This window comes from Silurus aristotelis (assembly GCF_946808225.1).
Source record: "Silurus aristotelis genome assembly, chromosome: 14".
Classification (NCBI taxonomy): Eukaryota; Metazoa; Chordata; class Actinopteri; order Siluriformes; family Siluridae; genus Silurus; species Silurus aristotelis.
Window position 1 is genome coordinate 12,298,687 of NC_139587.1, and position 26,409 is coordinate 12,325,095.

Here is a 26,409-nt window from a genome sequence, read left to right on the forward strand (position 1 = left end):
CATTGTTCAAGCATTTGCAAGCGCCATGCCTTATGAGAAAGGATCAAAACGGCACAAAGAAATTACCGACGCGGTCACCTATCATTTATGCAAAGATATGATGCCTGCGCACATCTTCAGTAAAGACGGCTTCCGAAGACTAATACAAACACTCGACAAAAGATACCAGCTGCTATCTCGCACTCATTTCACATGATTTGCTATTCCCGAAATGTATGAGAAATGTAAGGCGGGCATTGAATACGAGCTCAAGCAGGTGAAATACTACGCCATGACCACAGATTTCGTGGACATGCTGTTTTTTCTTGCAAAAAACCTTTAAGATAGCAATCTGTTTTTTGGTTTTGATTTCTGTTAGTTTTTATTTATTATGACTGGAGTTGAGGTTAGTTAATCTTAATTTATTTCATGTTGTCTGTTTTGAAGACAATTTATTACAGTTTTGTTTATCAAGCAGTTTGTACTACTGTACAGTATGTTTTTTTATTGTAAAATGTGTGTACTGAAAAAAAGTTTTAAGGTTTATTTATTATGACTGGAATTTAGTTTAGTTAATCTTAATTTATGTTGTCTGTTTTAAAGACAATTTTACTACAGTTTTGTTTATTAAACTATTAATTCTATGTTATTTCATTGTGAAATGTTTTGTTATGCACTTCTTGTGCACTGAATACATTTAGAAAAAGCATGTTTGAAAAAGTTTGAAAAAGCAAAAACAATTGCGAAAATCGCAAATAAAATCGCAATCGTAATATTTATTCAGAAAATTGCAATATGATTATTTTGTCCATATTGCACAGCCCTAATACATATATAATATCAATATTTTGTGTGAGCACCATTATATCACATTGCCTTAATTCTCCTGGGCATCGAGTTCACCAGAGCTTCACAAGTTGTTGCTTGGATTCTCATCTACTCCTCCACAATTACATCAAGGAGCTGGATGTTAGACACACAGCACTTCTCCACCCTCTGCTTGAAGATGCCCCACAGGTGCTCAATAGGTTTCAGGTCTGGAGACATTCTCGGCCACTCCATCATCTTCAGCTTTCTCAGGAAGGCAGTTTTCATCTTGGCGTTGTTTTTGGGGTCGTTATTATGTTGGAAAACTGCCGTTCGGCCCAGTTTCTGAAGGGAAGGCATCATGTTCTGCTTCAGAATGTCGCAGTACATGTTGGAATCCATGTTTTCCTCAATGTACCGCAGTTTCCCAGATCAAGCAGCACTCATACAGCCCCAGACCATGATGCTATCACCACTATGATTGAATGTAGCAAAGAGAATTTTTTTGGTACTTCTCACCACACATGCAGGACACCAGCTGAGCCTAATAAGTTTATCTTAGTCTCATCAGACCACATGACATGGTTCCAGTAATTCATGCTCTTAGACAGGTTGTCTTCAGCAGACTGTTTGCGGGCTTTCTTGTAAGTCATCTTCAGAAAGTGACTTCCTTCTGGGACGACGGCTTTACAAACCGACTTGCAGTGTGCGCTGTATGGTCTGACCTTCTGCTTCTGTAACCTGTAAGCAATGCTGGTAGCACTCATGCATCTATTTTTTGAAGCCAGCTTCTGCACCTGACGCACATCACAACTTGTTTGAGTCACCCTTGTGAGGCCTGTTCCTAGAAGAACCCGTCTTGAAAAACCTTTGTATGACCCTGTCAGTTTCAGGGTGTTACTGATCTTCTTGTAATCTAGGCCATCTTTGTGGAAAGCAACAATCATAATTCTTAAATCTTTGCCATGAGGTGCCATGTTGAACATCCAGTGGTCAGTATGAGAGAATTGTACTTAAAGCACAAAATTTTAACTGCTGAAATACAAGATACACAAACTTTATCAAGTAGAAAAAAACTAAAACATGATGACTTTGCAAGGTTAAACTATGTACAGCTGCTATCACTTAGGGTGTACTCACTTTTGTTTGCCAGCTATTTTGACAATAATGGCTGTATGTGGAGTTATTTTCAGAGGACAGTAAATCTATACTGCTTTACTAGTTTCACATTAAAAGCTTTCTTTCGGCTTCTGCCATTAGGGGTCGCCACAGCGAATCATCCGTATTTGTGATCCGCATGTTCAATTTGGCACGTTTTTTTCGCTGGATGCCCTTCCTAACGCAACCCTCCCCATTTATCCGGGCTTGGGACCGGCACTAAGATTGCACTGGCTTGTGCAACCCTAATGGCTGGCCGCAGCGTTGAGCGCGCCGAATCCTAACCACTAGATCACCAGGGAACCCCTGTACTTGTTGCACATTTGACTACTCAAAATATACAAGTTTTATTTTCTAGTATTGTTCCTTGAGAAGATATACTACAGTGGTTGCTGAATATTTGTCTTTTTGCCATCTTGACCTGCTAAACTGCTGCTGTAATTCATCCCCCTATCTGGCTGGCTTCAATCAACAAACTTATATTGTGTCATATTTGTGTATAAAATTAGAGGGTTTTTAAAGGGAAACTAATCAGTTTTACTACACAGATAGTGTTTGAATTGTTAAGACCCTCTATTTTGTCTTTGTACCAAATGTAATGTCTTCTTAATTTGCATTTACTTTTATCTCATTTGATATATTCCTTTATCCACGGTGATTATACAAACTCGAATCCAAAAAAAGTTGGGACACTGTACAAATTGTGAATAAAAACAGAATGCAATGATCTGGAAGTTTTAAATTTCAATATTTAATTCATAATAAAAAATAGATGACAAATGTTTAAACTCAGAAATGTATCATTTTAAGGGAAAAATAAGTTGATATTAAATTTCATGGCATCAACACATCTCAAAAAAGTTTAGACAAGGCCATGTTTACCACTGTGTGGCATCCTCTCTTCTTTTTATAACAGTCTGCAAACGTCTGGGGACTGAGAAGACAAGTTGCTCAAGTTTAGGAATAGGAATGTTGTCCTATTCTTGTCTAATACAGGCTTCTAGTTGCTCAACTGTCTTAGGTCTTCTTTGTCGCATCTTCCTCTTTATGATGCACCAAATGTTTTCTATGGGTGAAAGATCTGGACTGCAGGCTGGCCATTTCAGTAACTGGATCCTTCTTATACGCAGCCATGATGTTGTAATTGATGCAGTATGTGGTCTGGAATTGTCATGTTGGAAAATGAGACAACGTGAAAGAGACGACGTCTGGATCAGAGCATATGTTGTTGTAGAACTTGGATATACCATTCAGTATTGATGGTGCCTTTCCAGATGTGTAAGCTGCCCGTGCCACACGCACTCATGCAACCCTTTACCATCAGAGATGCAGGCTTCTGAACTGAGCGCTGATAACAACTTGGGTTGTCCTTGTCTTCTTTAGTCTGGATGACATGGCATCCCAGTTTTCCTGAAAGAACTTAAAATTTTGATTTGTCCGACCACAGTTTTCCACTTTGCCACAGTCCATTTTAAATTAGCTTTTGCCCAGAGAAAATGCCTGCGTTTCTAGATCATGTTTAGATATGGCTTCTTTTTTGACATATAAAGTTTTAGCCAGCAATGGTGAATGGCACGGTGGATTGTGTTCACCGACAATGTTTTCTGGAAGTATTCTTGAGCCCATGTTGTGATTTTCATTACAGAATGTGATGCAGTGCTGTCTAAGGGCCCGAAGATCACTGGCATCCAGTATGGTTTTCTGGCCTTGACCCTTATGCACACAGATTGTTCCAGATTCTCTGAATCTTTGGATGATATTATGTACTGTAGATGATGATAACTTCAAACTCTTTGCAATTTTTCTCAGAGAAACTCCTTTCTGATATTGCTCCACTATTTTTCGCCGCAGCATTGGGGGAACGGGTGATCCTCTGCCCATCTTAACTTCTGAGAGACACTGCCACTCTGAGAGGCTCTTTTTATACCCAGTCATGTTGCAAATTGGTCCTCCAGCTGTTCCTTATATGTACATTTAACTTTTTTCCGGCCTCTTATTGCTACCTGTCCCAACTTTTTTGGAATGTGAAGCTATCATGAAATCCAAAATGAGCCAATATTTGGCATGCCATTTAAAAATGTCTCACTTTCAACATTGATATGTTATCTATATTCTATTGTGAATAAAATATAAGTTTATAAGATTTGTAAATGATTGCATTTCTTTTTTATTCACAATTTGTACAGTGTCCCAACTTTTTTTTTGGAATCGGGTTTGTATTTCAGGGCCTTGCTCAATAGGAGCTAAACTCATGACATTCTGATGAGAAGTCCAATGTCTTGACCACTGAGTTACCACATCCCCCAATCATCAGAGATTTTTAGTGTGTTACTATACTTGTACATAAAACTGTCACACATAAAATATAGTTGCTAAAAATGCATAAGATCCATAGGTGAGTGTGTAAACAGTGCAACTCACATTTTCATAGCTTATGCATTTGTAAAAGCATACATCAGTTAATAATGATCCCTGTTTCAGGTTGCACCACATTACAGATTTATTTCCTTTTTACAGCACAATAGGTCAGTTGTCTAGTCAGTGCAAGAAACATGTGGAAAGTGGTTTTCAGTCCATTGTACAATGTACACCGATTAGCCGTAAGATTAAACCCACCTGCCTAATATTGTGCAGGCTCCCTTGTGCCACAGAAATAGCTCTGACTGTCAAGGTCTGTGGTCCACACTATTTTTGAAGGTTCTATGCAATTTAATTCATTTTTATTTGTATAGCGCTTTTAACAATGAACATTGTCTCAAAGCAGCTTTACACAGATAATGTCGTGATAAAAATGAATAAGATTTTCTTTATAAGTGTAAGTTTGTCCCTGATGAGCAAGCCGGTGGCGACTGTAGCAAGGAAAAACTCTCCGAGATGGCATAAGGAAGAAACCTTGAGAGGAACCAGACTCAAGAGGGAACCCATCCTCATCTGGGTTGCACCGAATGTCCATTCATTGCAGATAAACCATGTTGCGAGGTACAGTGATTGTGATCAGAAGCAAACTGTAGTCCTGAGTCAGTGTAGCAGACTGCTAACATTAACTACAGTCCAAATCCATCCTCAAAGCTTCTGTTCTTACTCTGTAATTTCATGGAACCCCAGGGCGTTGATGAGAAAGGTGTGCTGTTATATCTGGAACCAAGATGTTAGTAGCTCCTTAAAGTCCTGCAGCTTGCGAGGTGGTGCTTTCATGGACCTGACTTGTTTCTCTAGAACATTTCCCAGGTCAATACCTGGAGTAATACTATTCTCCAACAGTGATTAAGTAGGTGACATTTGGTAACATGCACATCAATGCCAATTTAACTAGTTTTTTGGGTAGGCCATGCAACCAGTCATCCACAAGATGTAAAACAAACCCAGATGAACTTTAAATGCCAACTATGTCACCAGTTTTCTTTCATTAGACCATTTTTGGTAGGTGCTCAACACTGCATCATGTTTGGTATTACCTAACCATTATTTTATTGACACTTAATGTTGTTAAGCCTCAAATCACAGCACAGTAGCTTGTATAATGCTGTGTCTGACCGGTGCATCGCTTTACTTGCTTCTCTTCTTAACATGATGAAATCTAGACTCGTCATACCTTAAGACCTCGCTCCCCAGTGAATTGCAGTAATCCTTTTCCAATTAGCATCACTAACAAGCGATTTTTAAATCGCAGTTGAAAACTCATTTATTCAGACAAGCTTTTAACACGTAGCCCTGATTCAACTGCTATTTTATGTACATTGTGTTTTTATTTGTAATTATTTTTATTATTTTTACTTTTGATTAATTTTTTTTAATAATAATTTAAATTTTTATTTTTTATTGTCTATTTTTTGCTTTACTGGAAAGCGCCTTGTGCTCCTTTTGGTGGTTGTAATGCGCTTTATAAATAAAATTTGATTGATTGATTGATTGAACAAGTGGGCTTTTTTTGTGGCCACACAGCTGTTTATTTCCAATCCTGTCAGTTCTTGTCACATAAATGTAAATGTAGTATATGGCATTACTTTTGCTATTAAACATAGAGTTCTACTACTATATTTTACCTGTTTTTTTTGTGCTTGATACAGGTTAATGGCCTTTCTTAAGGACAGTAACATTGTTTTTAATGAGCAAAGATTTCAGAAATGGTTGTTTAAGAACTGGAAAGGGGTGTGCATACTCCTCACATTTTTTTTTTATTAAACATTTAGCAATTACAAGCATTTTTTTTTGCATAGCTCTTAAATTTGAAAAGAAAAAGGCTTAAAAGAAATTGGACAAATGAACAATTATTTGCATTATTTTAAAATCATAAATGCAATCCTTTGCAGTAATTGACTGCTTGTAGTCTGGAGCCTATGGCTATAATCAAAGCTTTCTTCTCTTGACTTGCTTGCCAAGCCCTTACTGCCTTAAGGTTGCTGCTTGCATGTGGCTTTTTCAGCCTTTGGCTTCAGTAATAAAAAAGTATTCTTAATTTGTTTAAGGCCTGTTGGCCGGCAACCATTTAACAGTATTGTATTTATTTGCCTTATGTGACTCTTTGGTTGCTTTCAATGTATGTTTTGGGTCATTAATCATATGTTCTGCTTCATGCAGCATTTGACTGTATCTGAGCAGAAAATATAGCAAAGTTCATCATGCTACATAATTAAAAAAAGTACCAGTAACCCAGTTCCGCTGGCATCCATACATGCCCATGCTATAACACTGCCTCCACCATGTTTTACAGATGATGCCTGGCTGGTATGATTGGGATGTGCCCTTTTTTTCTTCTCCAAACCTTTCTAAAAATTTTGTTACAACTTTATCTTTGTTTTATCTGTCTAAATCTACATTTATATTTATATCTGTCTAAATCTGGATTTACTCTGGATTTGTTTTTCTTAAGTGTTACCAGAGGTTTTTTAAACTTAAAGTAAACCCTATTTATTTTCTTTCTTTAATGTGTTTGGCCTCCATAGGAATAATGAAAATAGCCAATAGCCAACTAATTATCAGTTAATTGTCCAATTTCTTTTGCACCTGGAGGAATTTAAGAATTGTCATTTCTTAGGGGTTAAGAAAAACATCCATGTTGTAGTCACTTAAATGACTACTGGCTAAAATGTTTAAATAATAAATAAAAAAAAGCTGTTAAAATGATACATTGTCCTTTTGTTTCTTGGAAAACATTGCTTTTGTGCATAACCTTGGAGAGGTAGAAAGTGTTGGGCTTATTTTGTCACGCACTCTAGTGCATGATTACATTATTGTATCTGGCCTAATCATGATGTGCTCTTTGTGTTTGCTTTTTCCTTTGCACATTAACCCCTTTTTGCTGACCGCTGCATGCAGATAACTGGGAGCAAAGTGGCGGTAAGTACCAGAATATTTATTTGCTTTCAATTCATCCTTCCTGTCTTGTACTTTCCCCTGCTATTTAGACAAATCATAGTTGTATCAACATTATAATATGTACGACTGTATACATATAATGTTGATACAACTATGACATTACAATGTAGCTATAAGAATTTATTTTTCACATGTCCTATTAATTTTAGATTGATAAAATTTATTTTTCATCTAAATGGCCTATCATTATTTAAGGCAATATTTTTAATTATAGTGTATATTCAATCTATGACTGTATATGTCATATATGTTATATATAAACATATGGCCAGAAACTATGTGGACATCTGACTATAACATTATATGAGCTTGTTCAGACTGCTTCAGAGATCATTGTGTGTCTTGTGCATTATAATGTTATGCTTGTGTGTAGCTCCTCAGCCATGGGAACACATTTCATGAAGCTCCTAATGCATATTATTGTGCTAATGTTGCTTCCAGATGCAGTTTTTAACTCTGTAGGCAGTGGTGATACAACAGAGATTCTGAGGTTGTTTTCACCTGCTTTGTGGCTTAGCTGTTATGGCTCTTAGTTGCTTCTTTTTCTTGATAATAACACTTACAGTTGATCAGAGAGGTTTAGCAGGAAAGTCCTTTTACAGACTATGGTGGCATCCTATGATAGTGGCACATTTAAAGCCACTGAGATTTTTAGTACAATCCATTCTATTGTCAGTGTTTGTTTATGCTGATTGCATACCTATGTGTTTATACAGGTGGTAGTGAGGGGTGTGGTTGAAATGCCAAACCTTAAATAATTAGGTGTGGGTGTTCACATATTTTTGGCCATATAGTTTATCTTTGTTCAACCTTATGCTCATAGTACCAGTGCTGCTCTAATGTTCCATTGCTCATTTAATTATATTTTTTTCCCATCACAAATCATAATGCATTTATTCATCTTCACTAACAATTTTATCATGGTCCGTGGACCTCAGGTCTATCCACTGGGTTCAAGGTAGGAATGCCCACTGGATGAGATACCGGTCCATCAAAAGGAACTATACAATACACAGTGATTGCAACTCTGCACCCTCTTTATAAAAAGTATGGTCAATAAATATTTTTTATATAAACATGTTACTCTTAATTGCACTGCCTACTACATTATATTGGATTTTAAATTACAACCCTAAATCCCCAAAATTTGGGACACTCTGTAAAATGTAGATAAAAACTGAATGCAAATCAAGTCTCATAAATTCAAATCTCATAAACCAATATTCTATTTACAGTAGAACATTTAAAACACGTTTAAAATTCTAAATGTACAAGTAAAAAAATACATTTAGAATTTTATGGATGTACCACATCTCAAAAAAGTTGGAACAGCACCATGTTTAGAACTCTATAGCATCCCTTATTTTAACAACAGTATATATGCATCTTGTAACAGAGGGCAGATGCTGAAGATGTCTTGTTGATGGACGTATATTTTGCTTTAAAACCTGTATACTGGTTAATAGGTATATATGACTTTCAGCGTTAATGGTGGTGTGTATACAGTGGGTACGGAAAGTATTCAGACCCCCTTAAATTTTTTTACTCTTTGTTATATTGCAGCCATTTGCTAAAATCATTTTAGGTTATTCTTCTTCCTCATGAATGTACACATAGCACCCCATACTGACAGAAAAACACAGAATTGTTGACATTGTTGCAGATTTATTAAAAAAGAAAAACTTAAATATCACATGGTCCTAAGTATTCAGACCCTTTGCTGTGACACTCATATATTTAACTCAGGTGCTTTCCATTTCTTCTGATCATCCTTGAGATGGTTCTACACCTTCATTTGAGTCCAGCTGTGTTTGATTATACTGATTGGACTTGATTAGGAAAGCCACACACCTGTCTATATAAGACCTTCCAGATCACAATGCATGTCAGAGCAAATGAGAATCATGAGGTCAAAGGAACTGCCTGAAGAGCTCAGAGACAGAATTGTGGCAAGGCACAGATCTGGCCAAGGTTACAAAAAGATTTCTGCTGCACTTAAGGTTCCTAAGAGCACAGTGGCCTCCATAATCCTCAAATGGAAGACGTTTGGGACGACCAGAACCCTTCCTAGAGCTGGCCGTCCGGCCAAACTGAGCTATCAGGGGAGAAGAGCCTTGGTGAGAGAGGTAAAGAAGAACCCAAAGATCACTGTGGCTGAGCTCCAGAGATGCAGTCAGGAGATGGGAGAAAGTTGTAAAAAAGGCAACCATCACTGCAGCCCTCCACCAGTCGGTGCTTTATGGCAGAGTGGCCCGACGGAAGCCTCTCCTCAGTGTAAGACACATGAAAGCCCGCATGGAGTTTGCTAAAAAACACCTGAAGGACTCCAAGATGGTGAGAAATAAGATTCTCTGGTCTGATGAGACCAAAATAGAACTTTTTGGCCTTATTTCTAAGCGGTATGTGTGGAGAAAACCAACTGCTCATCACCTGTCCAATACAGTCCCAACAGTGAAGCATGGTGGTGGCAGCATCATGCTGTGGGGGTGTTTTTCAGCTGCAGGGACAGGACGACTGGTTGCAATCGAGGGAAAGATGAATGCGGCCAAGTACAGGGATATCCTGGACGAAAACCTTTTCCAGAGTGCTCTGGACCTCAGACTGAGCGACAGGGTACAGGGATATCCTTCCAACAAGACAATGACCCTAAGCACACAGCTAGAATAACGGAGTGGCTTCACAACAACTCCGTGACTGTTCTTGAATGGCCCAGCCAGAGCCCTGACTTAAACCCAATTGAGCATCTCTGGAGAGACCTAAAAATGGCTGTCCACCAACGTTTACCATCCAACCTGACAGAACTGTAGAGGATCTGCAAAGAGGAATGGCAGAGGATCCCCAAATCCAGGTGTGAAAGACTTGTTGCATCTTTCCCAAAAAGACTCCTGGCTGTATTAGATCAAAAGGGGGCTTCTACTAAATACTGAGCAAAGGGTCTGAATACTTAGGACTGAATACTTAGCCCCACAACATTATACTACCACCCCCATACTTGACAGTTGGGATGGTGTTTTAAGTCTTCAAAGCTTCGCCCCTTTTCCTCCAAATATACCGTTTATCATTATAGCTGAACAGTTAAATTTTTGTTTTGTCAGACCACAGGACATGTCTCCAGAAATTAAAATTTTTTTCCTCATGTGCAGTTGCAAACTGTAGTCTGTTTCAAACTTAAATGTTTAACTTAAATGCACTCATGTGTACATTAAATAATAATGTACAGGCCCTCTGGCTTCCTGAAAGGTTGTAAAATTAAATCTGTTCTTTCATAAAAACAAAGTGCATTCAGAACAAGTGCAACTGCTTAAAGATACAACAGTATCACTGGGAAACGTCCTTGCCATTTAAAAAATGTCCGCCACAGACGGAGTGCGCGTGCTCGGAGGGGTTTTGCTTTTCTGTGCCGCGTTTTTCTCATATTCAGCATAGCGATCGGGATGTTTGGATTTAAGGTGATAAATCAAACCAGATGTGGAGAAAGTTTTTACAGACGAAATTTCGACATTACATGTTTTGCACATCGCTATCCATGGGTCTTTCTCAGATATACTAAAACACGTCCACACCACAGACATGTTTTAGACAAGCACGTGCAGGTAGCGGTTTCTGTTTGTGTCATCACAACAAACTGTTTCGGCCGCGTTTTTTCGGTGATCAAAGTCTTTCGGCCGAAAAATTTTCGGTGGCCGAATATTCGGTGCATCCCTAATATATATACAGTGAGGAAAATAAGTATTTGAACACCCTGCTATTTTGCAAGTTCTCCCACTTAGAAATCATGGAGGGGTCTGAAATTGTCATCGTAGGTGCATGTCCACTGTGAGAGACATAATCTAAAAAAAAAAAATCCAGTAATCACAATATATGATTTTTAAACTATTTATTTGTATGATACAGCTGCAAATAAGTATTGAACACCTGTCTATCAGCTAGAATTCTGACCCTCAAAGACCTGTTAGTCTGCCTTTAAAATGTCCACCTCCACTACATTTATTATCCTAAATTAGATGCACCTGTTTGAGGTTATTAGCTGCATAAAGACACCTGTCCACCCCATACAATCAATAAGAATCCAACTACTAACATGGCGAAGACCAAAGAGCTGTCCAAAGACACTAGAGACAAAATTGTACACCTCCACAAGGCTGGAAAGGGCTACAGGGAAATTGCCAAGCAGCTTGGTGAAAAAAGGTCCACTGTTGGAGCAATCATTAGAAAATGGAAGAAGCTAAACATGACTGTCAATCTCCCTCGGACTGGGGCTCCATGCAAGATCTCACCTCGTGGGGTCTCAATGTTCCTAAGAAAGGTGAGAAATCAGCCCAGAATGACTGATGACCTGAAAAGAGCTGGGACTGCCGTTTCCAAGGTTACTGTTGGTAATACACTAAGACGTCATGGTTTGAAATCATGCATGGCACGGAAGGTTCCCCTGCTTAAACCAGCACATGTCCAGGCACGTCTAAAGTTTGCCAATGACCATTTGAAAGATCCAGAGGAGTCATGGGAGAAAGTAATGTGGTCAGATGAAACCAAAATAGAACTTTTGGGTCATAATTCCACTAAACGTGTTTGGAGGAAGAAGAATGATGAGTACCATCCCAAGAACACCATCCTTACTGTGAAACATGGGGGTGGTAGCATCATGCTTTGGGGGTGTTTTACTGCACATGGGACAGGGCAACTGCACTGTATTAAGGAGAGGATGACCGGGGCCATGTATTGCGAGATTTTGGGGAACAACCTCCTTCCCTCAGTTAGAGCATTGAAGATGGGTCGAGGCTGGGTCTTCCAACATGACAATGACCCGAAGCACACAGCCTGGATAACCAAGGAGTGGCTCTGTAAGAAGCATATCAAGGTCCTGGCGTGGCCTAGCCAGTCTCCAGACCTAAACCCAATAGAGAATCTTTGGAGGGAGCTCAAACTCCGTGTTTTGTATTAAGTCATTGCTACTGGATATTGATGGTTTGCATTTGTCTGTGGAGGTCTTGTTCCTAGTTACGTTTGATGCAGTATTAAATAAGAATCTAAAATTGTTTATGTTAAAAGTGGGTTATAGAAGGACAATTGGTAAACCAGCAACAAGATCAAGTTTGCTCAAGTTTTACTAACGTGTGTGGGAAACGAAGGCTTACCTGTTTTTTCCAGTTACACAGAAGAGCTTCTGTAGCTTAAACTGCTGAAAAAGTTAAAGAAGTTAAAAGTTAAAAAATGTTTTAATGTGCCCACTCTGCATCTTGTTGACTGCCAACAGTGCGTAAAGTGAGAAGAAAGCAAGAAGGCACAGGCAGCATTATGCTCTGGGCAGTGTCCTGTAGGGCAACCTTGGGTCCTGGCCTTAAAGTGGATTTTAATTTATGTACCCCCTTCTGCAGGGCTGCAGAACAAATGCACATCTTTCTGGCAACAGTATTCACTAACACCAGTGACTACTTTCAGCAGGTTACTGCACCCTGCAATACCCTAAAAATTTTTAAGGAATTATCTGAGGAACAAGTTCAAGGTATTGGCTTTCAAAATCCAGTCAAGCATCTATGTGATGAGCTGGACAAACAAGACAAATCCTTGCAATTTAAATGATATGCTGCTAATGTCTTTGTTCCGGATACTACAGCACAATTTCAAAGATTCAAGCCCCGATTGGTCAGTGCTATTTTTGTGGCACAAGGGGAACCTAAACGATATTGCTGGTGTATGGCTGATTCATTTATTAATTATTTAAATGTCTTCCAAATGGTTGAGGCTGATATGCTGGTAAACAAAGAAAGTTAAAGCCAGAGTTACCAAAAACAATTAGTTTGAGGAGCTCTGTTATTGCAGTGGTCATCACATCTCAGTTCAGAACTTTAGTTTTAGCATAATTACTATTGCTTTAGACTTATGTAGACTTGTGCATTCATTAACACACTCTTGTGCAGTAATTGTGGAAGTAATCATTGTGAAATCTAGAGTAAATGACTTTGGTATTATTGTAACCAGTTTAATTACCTGATTGTTGCTCACAGTGGTATAACAAGTGAATGTATTAATGTAATAATATTTTAGTACCCTGTTTCATTTGTGTTTGATTTCATTAAGAAGTCATTAGATTTTTTAACATTCCATTATCTGCCATTATTATATCAGAATAATTATTTCCAAAAATGGTCAATTCTTTATGTGGGTTTGACCCACAGTGGGTCACAGATCATGTATTTTCATATTTTTCGCATACTTTTATTAAACAGGCAACAAAGTTTCTGGAAAATGGTTAGTTTGAATTTATTTCTGGCTGTGCTGTTTTAAAGTCTATTCCTTCAATTATTTCATGTACTGCAGAGGTGGGAATCAAACACCAAATCCGCCATGTTTTACACAATAAACCCCTCTGGGTGGAGTTTTGTGGGTTTTTTCCTCATAATGGCGAAACGAACTTAAATTACTGTCTTTATTAATCGTACAGATAAAATCAATACATCATTTGAATGTGTAAAATGTCTAAGTTTATTTGTATACACTCATAATAACAACAAAAGCTTTTGTAAAATAAAGTAAACAGACAGGGGGCGCTCTCTTTCATGTCATCTCACTTCACAAACATAAATAAACAACCTGAATATCAGTGAATATTTGCCTCTCAGACATAATAAATATATGTATAGAAAGCTCGCAATGTATTTTACATAAACCACAATTACATCAAATAAAAATATTCTCTGATTGTTATCGATATGATTACATAAATCAGTACTATTTATTCCATAAATCCCATAAAACCATACCATAAATCGGTATGATTATGATATAAGGTTTTTGACTTGACTTGAAGAGGTGTAGTTTCTTCGGGATTAACTCATTAACTGTCCGTGTGGAAACATAGAAAAGGTTCCGTTTGGTGTCCTGATGATTTACGTCATTTAAACCACCATAAATACTCTAAAACCTTTACAAGAATTTTTTGTCTTCATGCTCTATGTTGCATCCATATTTCTCTATGTCTATGTTGCTTAAAGTATTAAAAATAAAGTATTAATATATGGTACATTTAGAACAGATAGAAATGTGCAATTAAGTTGCGATTAAATATTTTATTTAATATGATTTGAGGTCCAGTTACCAACGTGACACTAAAACAGGTAGAAGTAAAAACTATTTTTAACTTAAATACATGTCAGAGCCAAAACTTCTTTACTTTCACTTGAGTAAAAAAGTATCATCAGTACTTCAACTTTTACCCGAGTATTTTATAACATGAGTATTTGTACTTCTACTTAAGTAAAGGATGTGTGTACTTTTGCCACCTCTGATGTACTGTCATTTGCAATATAAAACTCCATGTTAGATTTGCTCCAGTGGTGGTTATTTAAGTTGTATAACGATGGCCACCAGATGGCAGGAAAAATCTTTAATATAGGCCTGTTGTGTGAGTAGAAGGAAGATTGTTGCCATGGCGCATACCAAACCATTTTCTCTCAGTCCAGCACAGCACTGCGCATGGTTAGAATCCAAATTCAACTGCTGGTGGGATGCTTTATAGATATTTTTGTGTTTAATTATTAAACTTGTCACACATTTGGATTCCATAACACGATACAACCATACAGTTATGTGGTGGGCTGAGATTAAATTATTTGTTTCCAATGTATAATGCGGATAGGTCCATTTTGCACAAGGTCTTTAGATTTTCTAGGGCATTAACATGTATGTGTGTGTGTGTGTGTGTGTGTGTGTATATTTATATATATATATATATATATATATATATATATATATATATATATATATATATATATATATATAGTGAGGAAAATAAGTATTTGAACACCCTGCTATTTTGCAAGTTCTCCCACTTAGAAATCATGGAGGGGTCTGAAATTGTCATCGTAGGTGCATGTCCACTGTGAGAGACATAATCTAAAAAAAAAATCCAGAAATCACAATATATGATTTTTAAACTATTTATTTGTATGATACAGCTGCAAATAAGTATTTAAACACCTGTCTATCAGCTAGAATTCTGACCCTCAAAGACCTGTTAGTCTGCCTTTAAAATGTCCACCTCCAATACATTTATTATCCTAAATTAGATGCACCTGTTTGAGGTCGTTAGCTGCATAAAGACACCTGTCCACCCCATACAATCAGTAAGAATCCAACTACTAACAAGGCCAAGACCAAAGAGCTGTCCAAAGACACAAGAGACAAAATTGTACACCTAAACAAGGCTGGAAAGGGCTACGGGGAAATTGCCAAGCAGTTTGGTGAAAAAAGGTCCACTGTATGCGCAATCATTAGAAAATGGAAGAAGCTAAACATGACTGTCAATCTCCCTCGGACTGGGGCTCCATGCAAGATCTCACCTCGTGGGGTCTCAATGATCCTAAGAAAGGTGAGAAATCAGCCCAGAACTACATGGGAGGGGCTGGTCAATGACCTGAAAAGAGCTGGGACCACTGTTTCCAAGGTTACTGTTGGTAATACACTAAGACGTCATGGTTTGAAATCATGCATGGCACGGAAGGTTCCCCTGCTTAAACCAGCACATGTCCAGGCACATCTTAAGTTTGCCAATGACCATTTGGATGATCCAGAGGAGTCATGGGAGAAAGTCATGTGGTCAGATGAGACCAAAATAGAACTTTTGGGTTATAATTCCACTAAACGTGTTTGGAGGAAGAAGAATGATGAATACCATCCCAAGAACACCATCCCTACTGTGAAGCATGGGGGTGGCAGCATCATGCTTTGGGGGTGTTTTTCTGCACATGTGACAGAGCGACTGCACTGTATTAAGGAGAGGATGACCGGGGCCATGTATTGCGAGATTTTGGGGAACAACCTCCTTCCCTCAGTTAGAGCATTGAAGATGGGTCGAGGCTGGGTCTTCCAACATGACAATGATCCGAAGCACACAGCCAGGATAACCAAGGAGTGGCTCTGTATTCTTACAGAGCCACTCCTTGGTTATCCTGGCTGTGTGCTTCGGATCATTGTCATGTTGGAAGACCCAGCCTCGACCCATCTTCAATCAAGATGGCGTTGTTGTTTTCTGCACATGGGACAGGGCGACTGCACTGTATTAAGGAGAGGATGACCGGGACCATGTATTGCGAGATTTTGGGAAACAACCTCCTTCCCTCAGTTAGAGCTTTGAAGATGGGTCGAGGCTGGGTCTTCCAACATGACAATGACCCGAAGCACACAGCCAGGATAACCAAGGAGTGGCTCTGTAAGAAGCATATCAAGGTTCTGGCGTGGCCTAGCCAGTCTCCAGACCTAATCCCAATAGAGAATCTTTGGAGAGAGCTCAAACTCCGTGTTTCTCAGCTACAGGCCAGAAACCTGACTGATCTAGAGAAGATCTGTGTGGAGGAGTGGGCCAAAATTCCTCCTGCAGTGTGTGCAAACCTGGTGAAAAACTACAGGAAACGTTTGAACGCTGTAATTGCAAACAAAGGCTACTGTACCAAATATCAACATTGACTTTCTCAGGTGTTCAGATACTTATTTGCAGCTGTATCATACAAATAAATAGTTAAAAAATCATACATTGTGATTTCTGGATTTTTTTTTTTTTTAGATTATGTCTCTCACAGTGGACATGCACCTACGATGACAATTTCAGACCCCTCCATGATTTCTAAGTGGGAGAACTTGCAAAATAGCAGTGTGTTCAAATACTTATTTTCCTCACTGTGTGTGTATATATTTATATAATTTGTATTTTATTTACATTTGAACTTTTATTTGTGTCAGAATAGTATCTGCAAGAATGAAAGGGAAAGTTTATATAGGACTGTGCTGAAACCTGCGATGTTGTATGGATTAGAGACAGTGGCATTGAGTAAAAGACAGGAGGCGGAGCTGGAGGTAGCAGAGCTGAAGATGTTGAGGTTTTCATTGGGAGTGATGAGGATGGACAGGATTACAAATAAGTTTATTAGAGGGACAGCGTATGTAGGATGTTTTGGAGACAAGGTGAGGTGAGATTGAGATGGTTTGGACATGTGCAGAGGAGGGACATGGGGTATATCAGTAGGAGAATGCTGAGTATGGAGCCAAGGAAGAGTTCCATGGGTGTGGTGAGGGAAGACATGCAGGTAGTTAGTTTGAAAGAGGCAGATGTAGAGGACAGGGGGGTATGGAGATGAATGATCCGCTGTGGCAACCCATAACTAATGGGAGATCCTGAAAGAAGAAGAAGAAGAAGATATTTAAACTTTTATGAATTTTGCGTAAGCTAAGGAGTCTACTTGCAGTTTATCTCCATTGGTTTTTTATTTGGCTAAATATTGGGGTAAAAGGGCTCTGTAGAAATGGTGTTTCAAGTTGTTACCAGTCAGCCTGGCAAGTCTGTTGTGATATTTTGTGGTCAGAGATGATGAGTTTGATTTATTAGGGTTTTTGGACAAATACAATATTATGTCATCAACAGTGTTTTTGAACTGACTGGAATCTTAATTTATGATTTAGGGAACCAGAGTCAGACTGTATTAATTGCTAAATACTTTACAGCAATTATGTAAGTGCTACTGCATAATGGACTGTTATTAAAACATGTTGACCGAGTAGTGTTAGAGGACACTATTGTCTTATATAGTGCACATTTTCCTTTTCCTAATATTGGGTACATGCGTACAAATACAGACATGCTGTTAGATAGAACAATTATAACAAATGCACAATTAAATATTAATAAAAAAAATAATCATCAAGGTCTTGCATCACACCTGTGATATATTTTTAAAACCTTAATGTATGAAGACAAATATTGAAAATGTAGAAATATAAACTGTTAATTAATGGTTTATTAGTAATTCCATTTTACCATCTTTTATTGGTATTTGTAACTAATTATATGGTATAAGGGCTGATAGAAGCACAGCATAAGCGTTATAGGTCCCCATTTCTCTGTTTAGCAGTGAAGATTTTCAATTTCAGTATTTTTACACATGCATGCATTGATATTGAGGATGAAAAAGATGACAGTATAGACATATCATTTACTAATTGTTTAAATGTTTAAAAAGCATTGTTATCCTTAATGTCTTATACATGCAGAGGTACGGTTAATGCTTAGTTAATTAATGTCAATACTTTCTGAGTCAATACTTTCTAGAGGCCGATCGATTTATCGTTTTTAAAGATTATCGGCACCGATGGTTGATTGCTGGAACAATCAGCTATCGCCAAATATACATACCTATAATTTTTCCCAGTTGCTTCTGTGCAGGAACGACTGATAGTTATTCATTTTACAGTACGAGAGCGGCCTTTAGAGGCGAATTACTGATTTTTGACTGATTTTTAATGCTAGTAATATAATAAAAACATTTACAAACAAAACACACTTCTATCTCCAGCAATGCACTGTATTTACTATGTCTCTGTCATCTACTGGCTCCATCTGCAACTCTACTGCCTCTGCCTCAAGTGAAGGTATCATTCATTATAAAAGAAATCTTTCGTTTTTGCTAGTAGTCTTTGGGGACACCATTAATTGGCGTTGATCGTTCCAACAGTAAGACTGTGTGCTGCACAGAGAGTGTCATATTTATCATTTATTATATAATTATATTTATTAATATAATTAATACGTTCATATTTATTTCACTTAGCGCATTTTCATACGCACTACTGTTTTAGTTTTTTTATTTTTGTTCTTGTGTAATAAAGATAAGTACTAATTTACATGGAGTCTTATGTTTTTTTTTTTTTATCCAGTATACATTTTAAAGATTATCGGTTGATTAATTGGTTATTAGCAAGTACGATCCAATCTAGCTGTCGGTATCATTAAAATTCAAGGGCCTTTTTATTTTGAAATATGTGCCTTTTTCTGTTTGCTTAGAGGCATTTGTAAACTGCAGTACTAAAATTCAGCAGTAATAAAATAACTTTTAATTTTCCACATCATGTCTTTTGCACCATATTATAGAGTAATATCGATAACGGTATCGATTTTAATGTAAACGATACCCATCCCTAGTCATCCCTAGTCATAGTCATGTTATGCCTGTTGCCTATGCCTGTGAAATGCCATAAATGTAAATGATCGGTGGGCAAAAAAATAAAAATATATATAAATATATATATATATATATATATATATATATATATATATATATATATATATATATATAAAAATAAATATTTGCACATAAATAAAGGACTCTATGATTAAACACTGAGGTTAGCCTATGTTCAGAAATAGAATAACAGCATAAAAGCAAACAATTTATTACCAAGTGTATTTTCAAATTATACAATCACCTGACCATCAGTTTATTAGTAGACAATTATAGCAATTATTAGTTCAAAGCAGTTAATGTATTTATTTTTCTGCTTATGGCTCTGCAGGATTTCATTTGTTTGTTCTTTGGCTTATTTTGTGCCTTGAAACTTAAACAGTTTACAATTATAGAAAAGTTTGAGCAGCAAGTCAAATACACGTTGCGTTTGATTGACTTAACAATCCAGGATTAAAATTTTTTTATTTTTTTTTTACTGCAGTCAGACTCCACTAGAATTTGATTAAAAAAGAGGGAACTTGTGCTGCCTCAACCTTATTGTTTTCCTACTGCTTTTTATAAGTATATTAAAATTCTATATTAAATCCACAAGGAAATAATTTTTCCTTTGTACTCTTGTAATACTTTTCACATTAATGCCATTTCAAGTGCACAATATGTGATAGTAACACTAAAAAAAAAATCTCATAGAATTAATTCGTTGTTTTATGTAGCTTGGTCCTGCAGGAGCATATTTGCTTTACTTTGTACCTTACCAAATGAATATGATTGAAATGACAATAAAAGCTTAAACTTTAGCCAGCACAGAGAGTGAGTCCTGAACACTAATTAAAAGGCTGTTCCATAATTATGGGGCTTTGTAAGAGAAGGCTCTGCCTCCTATTGTAGTTTTCATTATCCAAGGTACCAACAAATAGCCAGCACCTTTTAAATAAAGTAGGCATTGTGGATCATAATGAAACCAAAATTCGCTCAGATAATGTGGCGCTAGATTTCATTGGCATATATATATATCAGTAGTAGTGTTTTGTAATCACTGCAAGATTGAATTAAATAAGATTGAATAAGCCAGGGGTGATGTGATCCTATTTTCTAACTAAAATAACTGAAAATAACTAACTGAAGCTTACTTATGCAGTTGCTAGATCATCCAGACAGTAAGTCATTACAGTAGTAAACTAGTAGATAGGCTGGATGTGTAGTAATGATAGTCATTTTTGAATGTGGGCAAAGAGGAAATTAAATTTACTCAAATTTGAAAAGTCGTCAACTAACTATAATATTTCCATTCGGTAACAATGTAAGGAAACGTAAATTATTTACAATAACCCCTTTAAAATTGGCCATATGTGTTGGAACCACTGATTTAGAGAACAAACATTTTAGGGCCAGGGAGGAAATTTTCCATGAATCCACTTATAATATTGCATATGCTTTCTACAGTTTGTACTCTTACAGTGATGTGAATTCTTGATTCCTGATTTCTTTTTTTTTTTTTTTTTTGCATGTATGTCACACTTTAATGTTTCAGATTATCAAACTTGCAGGGTTTTATTGTTGAGGGAAAATTAAATCCCATACTACACGGCCCTGTGTAAAAAAGTTTTTGGCCCCTGTTAAAACTGTGGTTTATTACACCTGAGTTCAATTACCCAGGCCTGATTACTGCCACACCTGTTCGCAATCAAGAAATCTCTTAAATAGGACCTGCCTGACAAAGTGAAGTAGACCAAAAGATCCTCAAATGCTAGACATCATACCGAGATCCAAAGAAATTCAAAAACAAATGATTCAATTTAAACTAACCTATATTTTGACATGTAATAAAGACCTTTGTGTTTCAGTGTGTATCTAGCAATAGTATTTTTTATGAAATTAAATTGTGAAATGCTGGTAAAGTGTCTCTTTCATAGCAGCCCTTACTGTATATAGTGAGATAAAAACACCACAAGCATCATGTTTGCCTAGTGTGTGTAGTAGAAAACTGTGCTTCTATGCCATTTATACACACAGACAAATACAATACATGCAAACTTCTTAAATGGAAGTTTTAAACTTTGGGTTTTAAAGTGTGGATTGTGATTTTGTTATCATCCGCAACAGAAGCAAAAGTAACATGTGCATGTTTGGTAAGCATAGATTTCAGACAATTCTAGGCAGAAGACTAACACAGTCAGCAAACAAGTCTGTAAAGATTTCCAGTTACAGGGGTAGAATGAATAGGAACCAAGGGCACAATTTGATTAGGTTTCCCAGTACACTGTAAGATAATAGCAAGACATTAACCACATGTTCCTTGGGGCCAAAGCTATCTAATGTATGAGTAAAGACACATACACAGAATATAAATACACTAGATGCTTGATGTAACATCTTAATATGATTTAAAACAGATAAAAAAAATATATGATGGGTGTCATTAAAATCACAGATTAATGCTGGCTTCTGTTTTGATAATCACCAAGCAGGAGAAAGACAGGTTCACTGCTTGCATTGCTCATCAGTTAAAACAGGAGGCTCTACTTTTGTAAGCATGTACACGTTTTTATGTGTCAGCACAACTCATCACACAGCAGCTTATTACATGGAGGAAACTTTCTTTTCTATTAGATGAACCATAACCCAATCTGGTAAATAATTCTTAAATTCTTTCTTCAAATCATATGTCAAAATGAAGAAATACATTTTTGATAAAGTCTCTTTTAATTGAACAAATATTGTTAGTGTCTTGGTACAGCTAGAGTGGACAGCAAGGAAAAATACATACTGTAAGAGACCAGGTATCTGTGTAGAGAAATCTTTCAAATAATCAAGCAACATGTGTCCAGCAAGCTTCAAGTTTTCTCTTTTGCATGTTTTATTTGTCCCTGCCATTGCACTTGCGTAGAAATGGAAATGTGTAGTGTGCAACCTGGCATGGTTTAAAGTTCTGGTTATGACTGTAGGCTCAGCCAGCTTTATAGCTGAGGTCTCATTATTCTAGTTACTTAATAATAACCTTAGACTTAATGTCCACTGTTTTAAGTTTTGTAAAAAAACAACAACAATATACCTCTAGAACATAACTTTATAAAAAGCATTAGGTTTTTTTTGGTCTTTGTTGTATTTACATAAATGAGAGATTATTGCAGTCAAACAGTATATTTATTAATTAATGGCAGAGAATGTGCTACATTCCAAGTTAAGTCAAGAGTCAAGAAGACTTTATTGTCATTTCAAGTTGATGCAGTACACAGTGAAATGAGACAATGTTCCTCCAGAAACTTAGTGCTACATAAAACAACATAGAGCTACATAACAGAACACAGAGCTAAGGACTAAAGTAATTTGTCCTTGCCACATAAAGTGCATCGTGTGCAACCTGGTGCTAAAAGTGCAGGACAAGACAGTGCAAATAGACAACAAAAGACAGTGTGGGAAAATACAGGAAACACAAAATATCACTGCCAGTAAACCTACTGTATGTTATACAGTACCGTGTGCAAAACACAGAGAACTGTATACAAGGGTGCTTGTAAATAAACACAAAATGTAAACACAAAGGGTTGTGCATAACAGCAAAAGCAGCAGTTAAATGGATGTGCAAAAAACAGCATGTAAACAGTTATGTAATAATAAAATTATATAATTTGGGTGGTGTTTAAGACATGGATGTGTAAAATGAGTATGTGTTTGAGATCAGATTTGTAGCAGCTCTGTAACACACAGTTGAGTTAGTGTGAGTTTCAGTTCAGTTCTGTGTTGAGGAGTCTAATGGTTTAAGGGGAAAAAAGCTGTTGCATAGTTTGGATGTGAGACCTAAAGGCTTCGGAACCGCTTCCCTAATGTTAGGAGAGTAAAGCGTGTGTGTAAGGTTTGTGTGGGTTTGTCCACAATGCCGTTCGCTTTGTGGATGCAGCGTGTTGTGTAAATGTTCGTGATGGAGGGGAGATAACAGGGTGGAAGGCAGGTAGGCTTTCTCAGCCTTCTCACGCTGCGGGACCTTCTTGGTGATGAAGCTGGTGTTGAGTGCTGATGAAGTTCTTCGCCAGATGAACACCAATAAATTTGGTGTTCTTGAGGATCCATCGATGATCAGTGGAGAATAGCCACTCTGTGCTCTACTAAAGTCAACAACCATCTCTTTCGTTTTATCAACGTTCAGAGACAGGTTGTTGGCTCTACACAAGGCTGTTAGCTGTTGCACCTCCTCTCTGTATGCTGACTCATTATTTTTGCTGATAAACCCCCCACGGTCGTGTCATCGGCAACTTGATGATGTGATTTGAGCTGTGCATTGCTACACGGTCGTAAATCAGCAGAGTAAACAGCAGTGGGCTAAGCACACAGCCCTAAGGGTTGCCCCAGTGCGCAGTGTGGTGGTGCTGGAGATGCTGTTCCCGATCCAGATTGACTGAGGTCTCCCAGTCAGGAAGTCCAGGATCCAGTTGCAGAGAGAGGTGTTCAGGTTTAGTAGACTAAGGTGCTGAGGGATGATTCTGTTGATTGTTGACCTGAAGTCTATAAACATTTAATTGTCCAGGTGGGTAAGGGCGAGATGGAGAGTCTTGGAGAGGTGTAGTCCGTGGACCGGTTTGGCCGATTCGTGAACTGCATGGGGTCCAGTGAGGGTGGTATCTGGGTCTTGATGTGCCTTATGATGAGCCTCTCAAAGCACTTCATCCCGATGGGCAGGAGACTGTAAACTTTTTTGGCACAGGGATGATGGTTGTTGTCTTAAGGCACGTAGGAACAACTGCGCTGCTCAGGGAGCTGTTGAAGGTGTCCGTGAAGACATCCGCTAGCTGTTCTGCACATTCCCTGAGCACTCTGCCAGGACTGTTGTCTGGTCCTGCAGACTTTTGTGGGTTAACTCTGAATAGAGATTTCTTTACTTTAGCTGGGGATAGACAGAACACCTGGTCGTTTGGAGGAGGAGTGGTCTTCCTCGCCGCCATGTTGTTCTGCACCTCAAACTGCTTGAATGCCCTGCCACATGCGCCTGGTGTCTCCTCTGCCTTGAAAGTGGCCGTGGATTCTCTTGGTGTGTGTGCGCTTCGCAATGGCGAGTTGAGACATTGTTGCACATTTTTACAGCTAGAATGACATATCGAAGGTGGTAAATTCTTTTGGTTGCAGGCTTCTTTAGTCAGGCAATCTGTCCAGATGTCAGAATGCATCGAAGATGTTTTCTCTTTTGCCTTTCTGAAAACCCCTTCAGTGTGTGTGGGTTGAGATCTAGTAATCTGCAGATATAAAAAAAAAAAGCTTTCTTTGACTTGCTTGCCCTTCATACATGAATTAATTTAGGCTGGTGTTTTTTATTTCTTTTTATTTATTTAATTTTTTTAAATTTTCATCTCCTCCCGCTTATCCGTAATTTGGGTCGCGGGGGCAGCAGTCTAAGCAGATTCCCCCCAGACACTTCTCCGTGTCCAGGGATTGGGCTGTCAAGGCCCTCGACTGCTGCCCAATCCTCTCAGCACCGGTCCCTTACGGTCCCTCCTGCAGGTGGTGAGCCCACGGGAAGTTTTTTTATTTAAATTTTTGTATTTTTTTTTTTACCATATTCTGCTAATATAATGTACTTCTAGTAGTAATAAAGTTGTGTAGTCCTCAAATTTTTTATCTTGGAAGAAGCGATAAGGTCCTTTCAAAGTCCAATATCCTCTCCTTACTTTCCTCATCCATTAAACTCCTCTGTTCTATATATTCTAAACCAAGGACATTATCATTTGTTGCTTTTGGCTGTCATCATTGTTAATGATAAACCATGGAGAATTACGAACAGCAGAGAGAATGTGAAAGAAATCATACTTTGAAATTGATCTGGTTTCATTCTGTGCTGTTTTCTTTCTATAGTCTCACTTGAAATTACTTGCATGCTGCTCCTATAAACAAAAGCTGGAAACCTTTGCACCTTTCAAGCTCTATAGCATGTTTTCTTCAATGCTTAAGTCACTGGATCCTGATCATCTGTCCTTCCCAACTGCTGAAGATTTTGCCACCTTTTATTATGAGAAATTAAGGTCCCCTGGTGGTCTAGTGGTTAAGATACAGCGCTCTCACCGCTGCAACCCGGCTTAGATCCCCGGTCAGGGAACCATCCCCAGCCACTCTCAGTGCCGGTCCCAAGCCTGGATAAATTGGGGAGGGTTGCGTTAGGAAGGGCATCCAGCGTAAAACATGTGCCACATCAAACGTGCGGAGGATCCGCTGTGGCGACCCCTAACGGGAGAAGCCGAAAGAAAGTTTATTATGAGAAATTAATATACTACACACTCAGTGATTTCTCTCTTGTTTCAAAAACAATTTTCTAAACAAGCAATGGTAATTCCGATCCTAAAGAAACCAATAATAATACTTTTTTTTAATAAAAAAAAATTACCTTAAAAATCCTTGAATGGACTGTTGTCAGGGCTACAATTCATCAGTAACTGCACCATCATGTCTTGTTCACATGTAGCTGTCATCACTCACACCTGAAACACATTGTCAGGCAAATAGCACTTGTATATAAGTCACACCTTTTACAGCACTCACGTCTTCCATGTTGGTTTTCGGTTTTCCTTAGTCTTAGCTTCCTTCTTAGGTAATGCTATTCCTTGTTCTTTTTGAGTTTATTAGATATTTTTATGCTTGCACTATAAAAAAAGAGTATAAAATATATATATTTTCCAATGCACTTGCACTTCCACTCCTAACATGACAACTATTTATAAACAACTGTCTCTATATTTCTCACAGGTATAGCCATAGCCAGCCACTTGACTCTCTTGCCCATCCTATGGATTATTTGTATTCATGGTACAGCATGTCAGTTGTTTGCTTTCTCCTTAGAAGTTGGGTTGTATAAGTTAACATGGGAGTCCACATCTGCTCCAAGTCTGATCCACAGTCTTTACACAGGTGCCTCACAAGATTCAGTACTTGGTCCTTACCTGTTCTTATCTACTGTATACCAAACTGTATACCCACCAACCTCTTGGCAATGTTATCTCATCCTTATCCCAGCAAAACCTAACTGTTGTTCATCCCAGATTCTTCATCCCCACATCAAGATCTTGTGATCTCTATGGACAAATCTCTGATCTCACTT

At 37.9% G+C, this 26,409-nt stretch overlaps 1 protein-coding gene and 1 long non-coding RNA gene across 5 annotated transcripts in view; one reads left to right on the top strand and one right to left on the bottom strand.

The window, feature by feature from the left end:
• Positions 1 to 26,409, top strand: part of diaph2 (diaphanous-related formin 2) — a 322,782-nt gene that overhangs the window by 29,523 nt on the left and 266,850 nt on the right. For 3 of the 4 annotated variants that reach the window (XM_083560215.1, XM_083560212.1, XM_083560214.1), the window contains one exon: positions 7,261 to 7,281. The exons of the other annotated variant lie outside the window; for it this stretch is intronic. In XM_083560215.1, coding sequence (XP_083416341.1) covers positions 7,261 to 7,281 — 21 coding nt within the window. The remainder of the gene's footprint in view (positions 1 to 7,260; positions 7,282 to 26,409) is intronic. 4 annotated transcript variants of the gene reach the window in all.
• LOC310736741 overlaps positions 1 to 26,409 on the bottom strand; it is a 311,461-nt gene that overhangs the window by 24,715 nt on the left and 260,337 nt on the right. The window lies entirely within an intron of this gene.